Source organism: Vespa velutina, chromosome 23 (genome assembly GCF_912470025.1).
Source record: "Vespa velutina chromosome 23, iVesVel2.1, whole genome shotgun sequence".
NCBI classification, from domain to species: Eukaryota; Metazoa; Arthropoda; class Insecta; order Hymenoptera; family Vespidae; genus Vespa; species Vespa velutina.
In genome coordinates, this window is record NC_062210.1 from 1,952,941 (window position 1) to 1,966,095 (window position 13,155).

Sequence of the window (13,155 nt, forward strand, 5' to 3'; positions counted from 1 at the left end):
AGGATCCTTTCACTTGCTTCTTTCCTGATCATACATAATTCTTCCTTTTTCCATCACAGGAACTTCTCACGGAACCCGCCCAATAATAACATCCAAGAAACGGATGTAAAATCAATGTGTAGGAAGTTTTGATTATTAGGAAAAAAAATTCTAACGAACTGTTGAATAAAAGATTAATTAAAAAATTCGCTCGACGAAAAAGACAGCATGAATGGATATTATATATCGTGGAAAATATTTTCAAAGATTTTAATAGATCATTAAGGAATTATTTTCCCTGAAAACATATTTTATATTTATATATCCTTTCGCTATTTCTTCCTCCGATAAGAAATCTTTATCTTCCAAGAAACAATTTAGAATCGCTTTCGTCATAACATCGACCCAGTTTTACTCGATGATAATTAAATTTTACTGTCCTTTATGGATCTCGATCTTTTGTGCCAGTGGCTCTTCGTGTTAAAAAAAAAAAAAAAAAAAAAAAAGAAGAAGAAGGAAAAAACAGAAGAAGAAGAAGAAGAAAAAAAATTACAGAATGTTTAATTATTAAGCAACGAAATGAAAGATGAAAGTTAACAAGAAGAAAACTTCCATTCGGTGATGATATAATATAATCTTGGATTTATACTTAATACTTTAAAGTTAAATACTAGTCACATACATAACTTATTCATATACATGATCATGATTTTAATCGTTCAACATCCTAACCATCAAGAAGTAGAATTGTATCGCAAGAGATGGTTGCTACTATAACCAGACGTCATGCTCCTCCACCTTTCACGCCGAACCGGATAAAATACTTTCATCGGAGTCGCCTAGCCTTTTTTTTTCTTTCTTTCATTTTTTTTTCTTTTTTTCCTTTTCTTCATCCTTTTTCTATCTCCTGCGTTCTCCTTCACCCAATTTTATTTGCTTTCCTTTCGTATTGCGTGTTCTACTCTCACTGCACCAAGATTTAACCTGATTTCAGCATTATATGCTACTCCGTGACAAGTACGAAGAGCAAGAAAGGGTACTTTCATAAAACGTTTTTAAGGAAGAATATATTTTTGCAATAATTCTCTATTATTTAAAGCAGCGGTTCTCCGATCGTATCAATTACTTTCAAATATGTATTTGATTTAAAGAAAAGAAAAACAAAACAAAAAAAGAACAAAATAAAGAAACAAAGATTGTGACAAACGTTTCGCCTTGCGCACGTTCGAGATCACGGTCACGATTTAATCGAATCTGTTGGACATTTGTCTTTCTCTCTCTCTCTCTCTCTCTCTCTTTTTTGTCTTTCTTTTCTTTCTTTCTTTCTTTCCTTCCTGATTCTTTTTTCTTTTTCTTGATCTCACGTGAACCGTCTTTACGTTCGTAGAAAGAAACGAAGGCTTTCCTTCGAATCGCGATACGGTACGTTGGGATAGAACGAATGAAAGGGATGTCTGGATCGAAAAGGAAATCACTTTCATCGGCTTTGTGGCCGTAATAGATTTTGTTCTCTAGCACATGGGCGTTCACCGCGTTCACCGGTCGTTCACCATCACGTTCGTCGTACGGACGTTCGCTCTGCATTCAACGAGCATTCCTCGAAGGATCTGGTTGTTGAACGAGCAAAAGATAATATTACTAAATAATTTTGCTAATCGTACACAAATTCCTCAGAAATATTTATACAAAATTTATATGAACTCTCTGTACCGAAATTGATAATTTTTATTATCTCATTTCTTCTCGTTCATTCAACAACTCTTCTTCTATTTCAAGTTCAATGTTATCGATCATGAACTTCCTCTTAACTTTCTGTAAAGAGGGGAACTAGTTGCCACGTGTTGAATTTCATTATCGTCTATCATACTTCTCGATTTACGAATAGAATATGGGCGCGTACGTTCAAGTCCGGTTTTCATACGAGAGATCCACTGTTTACTGTTAACTAGAAACTTAGAGGGAGGGAGAAAGCGTCTTGTGTATAAAAACGAACGATCAACCTCCGGCAACTTGCAGTATCCCTTACGTTCTACGTACAAACGTTCAGTTGTTATTTCTTTTTTTTTTTATAATTAAAAAAAAAATAAATAAATAAATAGAACGAACGAACGAACGAACGAACGAAAAAATAAAAGAAAAGAAAAATCGAAAAATGTATTGTTTGTCATGTGTAAGTAATGAGAGAAGAAAAAAAAAAATGAAAGAGGAAACACGAGAGAAATATTATTGACAAACTTAATATCGTTTACTAGTATACTACGTGAGATTTGCTAGAGCAGTGAATTGTCCTATCGAAATTCTTGATAAATCGAAAGTATCGTGGACTTTAATAACTAAACATAGTATAGTAGTACAATCTCTTTCTTAACGATACACTCGGTATCATACGTTCAATAATATCGAGGTCAAACATTTTGTTATAGAACCATAGGAAACATAATTTTTTATCTTTGTTTACTTCCGACAAAATACGCGAAAGTCCTTTTAAAAAAATCTTTCTTAATTTGAATCAAGCTATCCTTCTTTTTTTTTCTTTTTTCGTCGTTCTTGACTAAAAACAAATTTTTTTGTTTTCTTTTCTTTTTTTTCAGCTCGTCATTATATGTTTGTTCACGAGGATTTGTTACACGGCCGGTGAATCTGGAGGATGGCAAGGGTGAGTAACGGAGGAAATAAAAAATAAAAAAATAAAACAAAAAAAAAAAGAATAAAAGAAAGTAAAAACAAAAAGAAAAAAAGAAAAAAGTAAACAAATCTTTTAAATCCGTCATATAATTTACGCGTCATAAAATTTAATATGATGCATTATGACACACACACACGCGCACACACACACACATACACACACACACACACAGGATATCAACGAATTATGGTTTGAGTTACGGCGGACACGATGACATATCTCTTCACAATTCTTATGGAAATATTCATCAAGACATAAGCTCTTACGGTTCTTACGATTCCTACGGAGGTGGAGGCCATAGCTTTAACTCCGGTCTCGATCATGGCCTCTACGAAGGTCATGCTCACCATCATTATGGCGTTCAGACAGTACCGATCAGCGAACACGTAGAGATTACGAAGCCAGTGCCAGTGCCGGTTGTAAAAAATGTTGGTAAGTTCTTGTTCATTTACTTTCCTCTCGGACTTTTGCTTTCTCATATCTTAATCAAATTACAATGCGTCTATGTAAATTCTTTTATCAAAAAAAAAAAAAAAAAAAAAAAGAAATAAAAAAAGAAAAATAAAAATATTCAAGGTACAATCTCTTTTATCCGCATCTTTCGTTACCATAAATTTCTATAATCAAACCATTCAAAATTACTTTTCATTAGATTCTTTTATTTTTTCATTTTTTTTTTCTTTTTTTCATTTTCATTTTCATTTTCATTTTCATTTTTATTTTCATCAACAGGGGTACCAGTTGCCCAACCAGTTGCCATACCAGTTCCACGTCCGGTGGCAATTGGAATACCTCAACCATATCCGGTACATATACCGATAGCCAAACCAGTGGCCATACCTGTGGTAAAAACTGTCGCTATACCTGTTGAGAAAAAGGTTCCGTATCCGGTGGAAAAAGTGATACCTGTGCCAGTCGAAAAAGCTGTACCAATTACCATTGAAAAGCATGTACCTGTACCAGTTGAAAAACCATATCCGATTCATATACCAGTTTACAAACACGTTTTCCATAAAGTCAAGAGTCACGGTCATGGTTGGAGCCATTAGAAAACAAGAGACAAACAGAAAGTGACATAAGCATTTTAAGATTACAAAAAAATAAAAAAGAAAAGAAAAGGAAAGAAGAAAAAAAAGTCGATTTGGCATATAATTGTTTGAGTTTTTTTGAGGGGCTCGCCATAGAAAAAAAAAAAAAAGAAAAGAAAATAAGAGAAAAAGAAGAAGAAGAAGATAGAAAAAAAATCCTGCTTTTGAAAAAAAGAAAAATATACTGCCATAAAGCATGCTACCGAAGGAACACATTTTATTTTCTTCGATATTTCGTCTCGAGCCATTTGATCGAACACGATCGCATATAGTATTACATTTTGTATTTATAATTTTTAATCGTTGTTACCTTGTTGTACAAAATAAAATATTAATTTTTAATGAAATCTTATAGAACAATTACATCATTTATGATTTATCCCTGACTCATAGAGACAAAATACATCGACATAATCTATTATCAGATAAAAATTTTATATTAAGCAATAGTTAATTGCGTTAATATTTAAAAAGTAATTCGAATGTTCATTCATCGCTATACTTGGAAAAAGAGAAAGATAACAAGAAAAAAGAAAAAAAAAAAAAAAAAGAAAAAAAGAAAAAAAGAAAACCATGTTTATTTCATTTACACATTCATTTGTTAACAATTAAAAAATTAGATTCTCGGTTAATTAATTCAGATATTCTTTTCTTGTTCCAATTCAACGAGGATGAAATAACATACTAATACATTTTAAATGTATTAGTTTATGATAAAAGAGGAAAAGAGAGTGAGAGATGTAGGGAGTGAAAGAAGGGAACGGGAGAAGAGAGAGAGAGAGAGAGAGAGAGAGACAGGCGAAATACAGATAATTTAATTTTTATAGTTTCTGTGTTTAATCGAAGAAGTTATAAAGTTTTGATCATGAACCGGTGTTAATGGCCCCAGTTTTCTCGATTGTAATTAAAAGATTATCTCGTTGAATTTTTCGTTATGCTCTCTCCACATATTTTATATGTTTATGAACATTGCCCATAAACGTATAGGAATCTAATGAAATTCATTATTAATCGTGATACATGATACAAAGATGTTTATGATTCAGTCACATGACGCAATCATCCACCTTAATTAATTATTTTAATGACAAACGAACATAATGAACGTAATATTAATTTATCGATATAGTAATGATTATAATTATTAACGATTATAATAACATACAAAATTTCTTCTTAATACGTTAAAGGGAATCATTTCTATTTCTACGAAAGAGTAACGATACCGTCCTTTGAATATTATTCGATACTACGAAATCAACGGCGGGATGAGTGCGTGACGCTATTTCGTCATATTTTACAGAGAGATTCGTCGCGTAAATTTAATTTATGCGGGTAAAAGCTTCTAAAAGCTTATTAGCTTTTCCAATGCATCGTAGAAAATTAATTAAAGAAGAGATATCGTATCTATACGTATTTCGGCTATGCCCGTGTCCATTTGTAAGGAATATATTAATCGTAGAATATAAGTAAGAGAAAAAGTGTTAATTCATCTTCGTAAACTAACTCATCATAATATCTAATGTGAGAAACTGACAAGTGAGATGGTGAACGGTAGTTGATGGGATTTTATGACAGATACTTTCATATAATTTTTTCTATATCTTTCTTTTTCTTTTCTCTCTCTCCCTCTCTCTCTCTCTCTCTCTCTCTCTCTCTCTCTCTCTCTCTCTTACTCTCTATGAATATCTCAAGAACGAATATTTCTCTGATATATTACATTAAAAAGAGAAAAAATGAGTTTTCGTTACGGTTTGTCAATTTAAGAATTATTCTCTTTTTCATACTATCCTTTTACTCCTTTCACGTATGTATCTTTGTTCGTTGTTTGGTAAGTATAATAATACATGAATAAATCATTTTACTCGTAAACTGAATTTATAGATAAACATTTATATCTACAGTTAAATCGATATCGATATATATATATATATATATACGCACATTTTTTTTTATATTTTACAAGAAAATATCTTGTCACGAATATCATGTATTTACGATTGATAACATGTTCGATAGCTATGCCATATATATTATATGAGAGCGAAGATAAGATTAGATCAAAGGGTTTCAAACGAATCGTTTCTATGTAGCTGACGTAACGTAGCGGGACCATATAGGTGTAGCAAATCTAAGATGAAATTCACGAAGGTTCGTAATAGATGGACGCTCACCCTCCAGATTGTATAAGTAATGACCGAATTCTAAACGAATAGAGAATTCTCTCAAATAGTCAATAATTTTAACGTGCTCGACGAAGCGTTTACTGTAAAACAATTGTACCGAATAAATGGGATTCCAGGCACGCTGTACCAAGACTAAATTACATCGTCGACAGTGAAAGGCCCCATGGTATATTAAGACGAGCAATGGTCGAAGATGTATCAGTCTCAGTAAGAAATCTCTTCTACCAACAGCCGTCGGTGCATTTGCCGAAAGACGCGCGTTCGATCATGAATAGAATCGTGAGTAGTAGAGACATGACAAAATTAAAAGGAGAAACCAAGGGCAAAGATTTTACACGATTAATTTGAAAAGGAAAAGGAGAATTAGAAATTAGAGAAAATAATAAGTATAATACTTATAATATGAAATTTCTAGGATTTCTCTTATATCGGTGAAAGAAACCGGAAATTATCTAAGAAAAAGGAAAAGAAAGAGCAGAAAGAAAGAAGACAAAAGCAAAAAAAAAAAAAAAAGAAATGTTCGACGCATAGAACACATTTAATTTTTTTTAATTCCCCCAATGATTATTGCCAATCGATTACGAATATATATATATATATTGAATGTAGGTATTCTTAACTTGAACTTAACCTTCGTCGCAGGTATTACTTTCACTATTGTCCTTGGCCGCGGCCGCACCGGTAATCGTCGATCAACATTACAACCATGAGGATCTAATGCGGATAGTAAGACATTTGCAAGATATCAAGAGATCGGACCATGACAATTTTGGGAGTTCTGGAGATAGTGGTAGCTATGGTGGTGGTAGCTATGGTGGTGGTGACTATTCCAGTGGCCACGGAGGTGGTGGTTTTGAAGCTTCCGCTGGACATTTAGAGTCTGGTGGAGGTCATTTAGACGGAGGACATCAGGATTATTCTTCTTTCGGTGGATATGGTGGACACGGTGGTGACGAGGGTGGTCATGGAATTTCTTTAGATGGCGGACATAATTTTGTTCACAGCGTACCAATTTCAGAACACGTTGAAGTTACCAAGCCCATAGCTGTGCCAGTTGTCAAGGAGATAGGTAAGCCATAACAGAAACAATAGGAAAAGATTAAAAAAAAAAAAAAAAATTAGAAATTAAAATAAAAAAAAAAAAAAGAAATGAAAATCATATATGTCTAACATTTATTTGATTATAGGTATACCAGTGCCACAACCAATAAAAATTGGTGTTCCACACCCAGTTGCTATCGGAGTTCCACAACCATACCCAGTAGCAGTACCAGTATCAAAACCCGTACCTATTCAAATTGTGAAGACGGTAGCTGTGCCCGTCGAAAAAAAGGTTCCATATCCCGTAGAAAAACATATACCTGTGCCTGTGGAGAAGCCAGTTCCCATAACGATTGAAAAACATGTGCCAGTTCCGGTGGTTAAGCCTTATCCCATCAGAATCCCTGTCTATAAAACGATCTACCATCATGCGAAAAAGGGTCATTAGAATGGAAAATGAAGGAGTGTCCTTCAGAAATGTATAGGCACTCACGATAGCCAAGAGAGATGGCAAAAAAAGGTGTCCTTAGGAATACGTAAAGGAGTTGACAACGAATAAACTTCGTTATCTCTTCTTTTCGAATTTTTTACGTGATATCTATTTCTTGTTATTATTATTATTATTATTATTTTTTTTTTTTTTCATATGTTGTATATACACAAAATATCCATGTAAGCATTGCCGAGTGCATTAATTATGCGCTCATCCTCTCGACAATGCATTGTTATGATTACGTTATTTTTTGTACCTCGTTGTTTCTCTCTTTTTTTTCTTCTTCTTCTTCTTCTTTTTCTTTTGGTTTCTTTTTTTTTTACGTTTCTTTTTCAATAAATTACATACAAAATATCAAGATGTTGTACCATATATTCTCATATCTCAGTGAAAGTCCCATCCAGGTGAATGTATTCCTTTTATACATTCACCTCTCTACGTATTATGTTCTTTTTTTTTTTTCTTCTTTTTCTCTCTTTTCAGAGAAAATAAAGGCATCGTAGAAAAGATAACACCTAGAGTCTATTACGTTCCAGCAAAGACAATCAAATTTCTCTCGTAATTAAAAAGCACTGTCCTTGAAAATACCAACAACAAACACGCTAAGTGTTAAAAACATCTATCAATTATAGATCATTATTGTTATCTTTGATTTAATCATACGATCCTTTCAAATTGTCAATACGTCATTCCAAATAAGACGATTACACGATATATTTAACTAATATTATTACTATCTAATTTTATATACATAATACGTTTGTTCAAATATAAGATTTATTCGAAATATTATAGTAATAATAGAAGTTAACAATCTTTAATGGGATATATTAATAATATATATATATATATATATAAGGACGAATGAAATGTCAATTTAATTTTGGAAAATACACACGTATCCACCACCACCATCATCATCTCTATTATCTTTCATTTCCCGTAGAAGAGGTGAACGTGATGTATGCGCGTATACCGCACGCCAAGAAACATAATTGCGGCTTTCACTGGAAATTTCAATATATTCGCCACGGATTCCATGGAAAGCGAATGCCGACCGAGCTAATCCAACCGTTAGAAATAAGATCAACGTAATCGCTTGATGCAAATGAGGCGTGACCATATCTATCTAATACGACCGAATGGAGACAACTATGGGGACCTTAGCATTCTCATCTTCCACAATATTTAGGTCGTGTTAACGAACTTATTAACAAATAATGGAAAATCCATTATCTTTATTTTTTTCTCCCTCTTCTTTTTTTCTTATTGTTTTTTTTCTGCACTTTCTTTTCGATATAATACATTTCTAAAGACATAGATCTTCATGCTGCACTTTAATGCCGTATTTAGAAAGTTTTTTTTTTTTTATTTTTTTGTATATATATATATATATATATATATATATATATATATTATTATTATATTATTTTATTTATTTTTTTTTCTTATTCAGAAACACATTAATAAAAAATCAACGATTTATAAAGATTACGAAATATTATAATTATTTGCAAATGTTATTAATAATTTATTAATTAGAAATTTGAAAGATCCTATAAAAGATCTGACAGGGTAAAAGACGGAAATGAAATGTTACGTAAGTTTCATGAAAAAGAAAAAAGAAAAAAAGATAAAAGATAAAAGAAAAAGGATGAAAGAAAAGGTGCCTAACAATGCAACAGTTGTAAGTGTTAGTACAAATCGAGCAATGCAGTTACGGTGAAGGTGGAGAATAGTGGGGTATACTCGTCAGTCTGATGGCAAGAGGTAGGTATATAAAGTGACACTTAAAGAATTTATCACGAGTGAACTTATTTCCTCAGAACGAGCATAGATGCGTTTACTTGACAAAAAGATGATTAGGATCGTACGTAAAAATGAGTGTTATTTCAATGATACTATTATATCCTATAACAATGCTAAATCCTATAATAAATATTGTGTCATCCATAAAACGTTAAATGATTTATGTAAAAATATGAAAAAAAAAAAAAAAAAAAAAAAAAAGAAAAAGAGAAAAAATGAAAAGAAAAGAAAAGAAAAAATAAGATAGAAAAAAAAAGAATGAAAGAAAGATAAAGAAAATATTATTTTAAGCAAGTGCGCATAATTTTTACTCGATATTTTTAACAAAGAGTATAATATTTATTATAAAAATATAAATTAGTGATTAGAAGTGGTCGTGTGTTGTTTGTTTAGAGGTTTCTCATTTTGTGCACCATCATCGGCTGTTCTCATGGTTCTGGATTAAGTTTAGACGGTCTATCCCTTGGTGATCATAATGCTGGCCTTGATTTAGGAGGTCACACCGGAGGTAGTCTTACTCTTGGAGAAATTTCACTGCATCATGAAGACGAATTACCGGGAATAGATTTAGGTGAAACGGGTCTGACAGGGATTCTCAAAGGCCATCGATCGTGGAAAAAAAGAAAAATAATCTTTCTTAATCATTGTTCCTAGGAGGTCACTCGGGTGACTTGGATTCTGGCATTTCTCTTGGAAGTCACGGAGGTTATGGGGGTTATGGTGGTCATGGAGGTCATATCGTTACTTCCGTCAAGCATATTGGCACGTACATAGAACAAGTGGCATTGACGAAATATTTATTTTTTTATTTTTTTTTTTGATTTTTCTTCTCTTATTTTAACGCAAGAAAACAGTAGCAAATAATATTCAATTTATTATTTGTAGGTGTACCAGTAGTAAAAGACGTACCATTCAAGATTCCTAAACTCACGGTACAAACGGAACCGCAGCCTTATCCCGTGAACGTTTTTGTATCAAAACCTGTACCGTACGAAGTAAGTTTTTAAACGTCATATCAATTAACCACCATATATGTATATCGAAGTTTAATGATACTACAATTTATATGACGATTATTTATTTCTATACAATTTTACAGGTAGTAAAACCAGTGATTACGAAAGTTGAGAAGAAAGTCCCAACTCCGGTTGAGAAGATAATACCTTATAAAATCGAAAAGCCAGTACCTTTTAAAGTGTACAAACATATTCCTGTACCAGTACCAAAACCGATACCGATCAAAATACCGATCTATAAGACAATAATACACAAGTCTGGACATCACTAGTTCCTGCTCTTTCAATGGATCAATTTTATATATATATTTATTTATTTGATCTATTTTGTTGATTTCTTTTCTTTATTTTTCAAAAGAAACGTACACAGAAATATTTTGTTACGTGTAAATAAATTGTTATCTTATATTAAAAGTGAAAATTATCACGAATCAATCTTTTTATTATTACATTTTAAAAATCATAAAAGACAATCGATCATAAAATAAATATTTCTTCGTTGGGAAACGCAAATGTAAATTTGGTATTTCCAGGTCGCTTTTATTGTTAATAAGATTAAGCTCTTAGTAACGAGCCTAGTGAGAAATTAGCCCTTCTCGTCTTGAAGGTAAACGTCTTGGTAATTAAGTGAATCTTCCTTCTAGTGGATACTATTACTCAATGCCGGAAGATTGTGTTCTTGTCTGAGATAATTATAGAATATTATTTGTTCAAAGTTATAAGATAAATTCGTTAAGGGAAATGGAATTGTAAACTTTAATGAGTACCATTTAAAAGTTGAAAAATAAAATGAATCGGAAAACACGATGAATAATAATGCATAGGTTAGTGGAAATTTCTTAAAATAAAAAAAAAAGAAAAAAAAAAGATAATTACTTGCTATTAATGATCGATTTGTTACGATATTTATAACAATCCTATTTATATATCCTGTTCGATTATCAAACATGTCATATCATTCCATTCATTAGGAGATTGATACGCATTTTACACGATAGAAAATTGTAAAAATAAATTATATAAACTTGTCAACGATTATATAATACTATACATTAAAGGAAGGAAGTAAAAGTATCTTCTAACTAAGGCATGAATTAATGAGAGAAGAAAAGTTCGACCATTTTACCTTTCACTAATCCAAGATAATAATCAGTCTTCAAAACTAAAGCAGAGAATAATCAGGATCATGCCAACGATCTTCTTTTCGAAATCGTCAAAATGTCGATGGCCTTTAACTATAGTCTTATATACGTGTCTAAGTACTTAAAGCGAATGACCGGAAGAAATATCGTTCCTTTCGAATTCATAAAACATTTCTGTTGTATAATAAACGTTTAGAATGTACAAGGTACTTATTCGTATCAGTCACTTAATCATCGATATACATATACGACATACTAAAAAGTTAACTAAAGTAAAAGCCTTTCAAAAGTAGAAGAATATGTGCGATAGGATTTCTTTACAAAAAAAAAAATCTAACATAACTTTCTTACGATTTCTTTGATTCGTTCCTTGACAGTTGAGATACATGAGAATTCATTAATTATAAAGAAAACATTTTTACTTAATACGAATTGCAAATTTTTATTTAGTCACAAATTTTATTTCTCTTTTGCATAGAAAAAAATCCATATACATATATATATATATATTATATTATATTTATTAAATACAATGTGTTAAACTATGAGATTTTAATTTTTTACTTGAAAAATTTTATTTAAATAATATATATATATATATACATAATTAATACTTATAATAAAGATAATGATAGTATTATACTCTTATAGTAATTAAAATTAATTAAATGTATTTATTCAATGTATACTTTCGGAAATAGTAAAAAAAAAAAAAAAAACAGTAATTGCATTTCTTTACAATGGAGTTAACATTACGTTCATACGATTTCTTTAATCCTTTCATTGACAACTTAGATACATAAGAATACTAGGAAATACCATCGAAAAAAGATGCCGGGGCGAAAGTAAACTTTAAATTCAATTTCCTCTTCGAACAATTACGATCACGAAACTCTGAATGTAAAAGATGGGGAAGGGATTAAGGCGATACTCTCCAAAATGTTTCCTTTCTAAAATATCAATTAACTTGCGTTCATGAATTCATCAATGTCTTTTTTCTCTTCTTCTTCTTTTTTTGGTCTTTTTTTTTTTTCTTGTTTTAGATCGAAACACTTTAGAGAGTGCGTTTCGTTTCGAGTAAAGATTTAATTTTTTTTTTTTCTTTCTTTCTTTTTTTTTTTTTTTTTTCTTTTCTTAAGGAAACAACGAATTAACTTGGCGTGAAAAATCGACCAGGGAAAGCAAACACACTTCACGCTCTCCGTATATCGATTATTGTTGTAGTCCTTTGATAAAAGGAAAAAAAAAAAAAAAGAAATAAGGAAAAATAGAGATGATTCGCATTCTCTTTTTTTTTTTTTTTTTCTTTCGAACCTAAAAAGAAGACACGAGAAATGATTAAATTGGCAATTATTAACGTTCTTATATAATTTCGTGCCAATGCTACAATGGAATGTTTCGTTAGATATCATGTCAGTTTTTACATGAACGCGTGTCCATATAAGTAAACGTAAATGTTAATATTTATTAACGTAAAAAGATTTGAAATAAGAATGAAAAAGAAATAGAAAGGAAAGATGTGGTAAAAGAAGTTTGCAGGGAAAGTAAAATTCTAACGTCGATTTAACTCTCGAGAATTATTATCGTATGATATTTAACGTTAAAAATGTGAAGAAAATGTGAAAAATGTGTGAAAACAAAACAAAACAAAGCAAAAGAAAAAAAAAAAAAAAAAAAAGAAAGAAAAATAGCTCGAAGCTATAAAATATACGAAT

The 13,155-nt window shown here is 31.2% G+C and overlaps 3 protein-coding genes across 4 annotated transcripts; all 3 read left to right on the top strand.

The window, feature by feature from the left end:
- Positions 1–2,131: 2,131 nt before the first annotated feature.
- On the top strand, positions 2,132–4,054 carry LOC124956831 (protein SEY1-like). The gene is made up of 4 exons (XM_047513138.1): positions 2,132–2,149; positions 2,571–2,635; positions 2,838–3,097; positions 3,398–4,054. Exons 1-4 carry the CDS (start codon positions 2,132–2,134, stop codon positions 3,712–3,714), a joined length of 660 nt encoding a protein of 219 aa, XP_047369094.1. The 3' UTR covers positions 3,715–4,054.
- A 2,091-nt stretch (positions 4,055–6,145) lies between these two features.
- On the top strand, positions 6,146–8,536 carry LOC124956671 (keratin, type II cytoskeletal 1-like). Of its 2 annotated transcripts, XM_047512802.1 has the most exons (4): positions 6,146–6,218; positions 6,582–7,008; positions 7,127–7,272; positions 8,420–8,536. In XM_047512802.1, the coding sequence occupies exons 1-4, from the start codon at positions 6,207–6,209 to the stop codon at positions 8,426–8,428; spliced, it is 594 nt and encodes a 197-aa protein (XP_047368758.1). In that variant the 5' UTR covers positions 6,146–6,206; the 3' UTR covers positions 8,429–8,536. The 2 variants fall into 2 exon arrangements, with proteins under 2 accessions (XP_047368758.1, XP_047368757.1); XM_047512801.1 differs by lacking the exon at positions 8,420–8,536 and having other exon boundaries at positions 7,127–7,707.
- A 591-nt stretch (positions 8,537–9,127) lies between these two features.
- On the top strand, positions 9,128–10,570 carry LOC124956832. Its single transcript, XM_047513139.1, has 5 exons — positions 9,128–9,160; positions 9,676–9,862; positions 9,937–10,044; positions 10,168–10,277; positions 10,382–10,570. The coding sequence occupies exons 1-5, from the start codon at positions 9,128–9,130 to the stop codon at positions 10,568–10,570; spliced, it is 627 nt and encodes a 208-aa protein (XP_047369095.1).
- Positions 10,571–13,155: the final 2,585 nt, after the last annotated feature.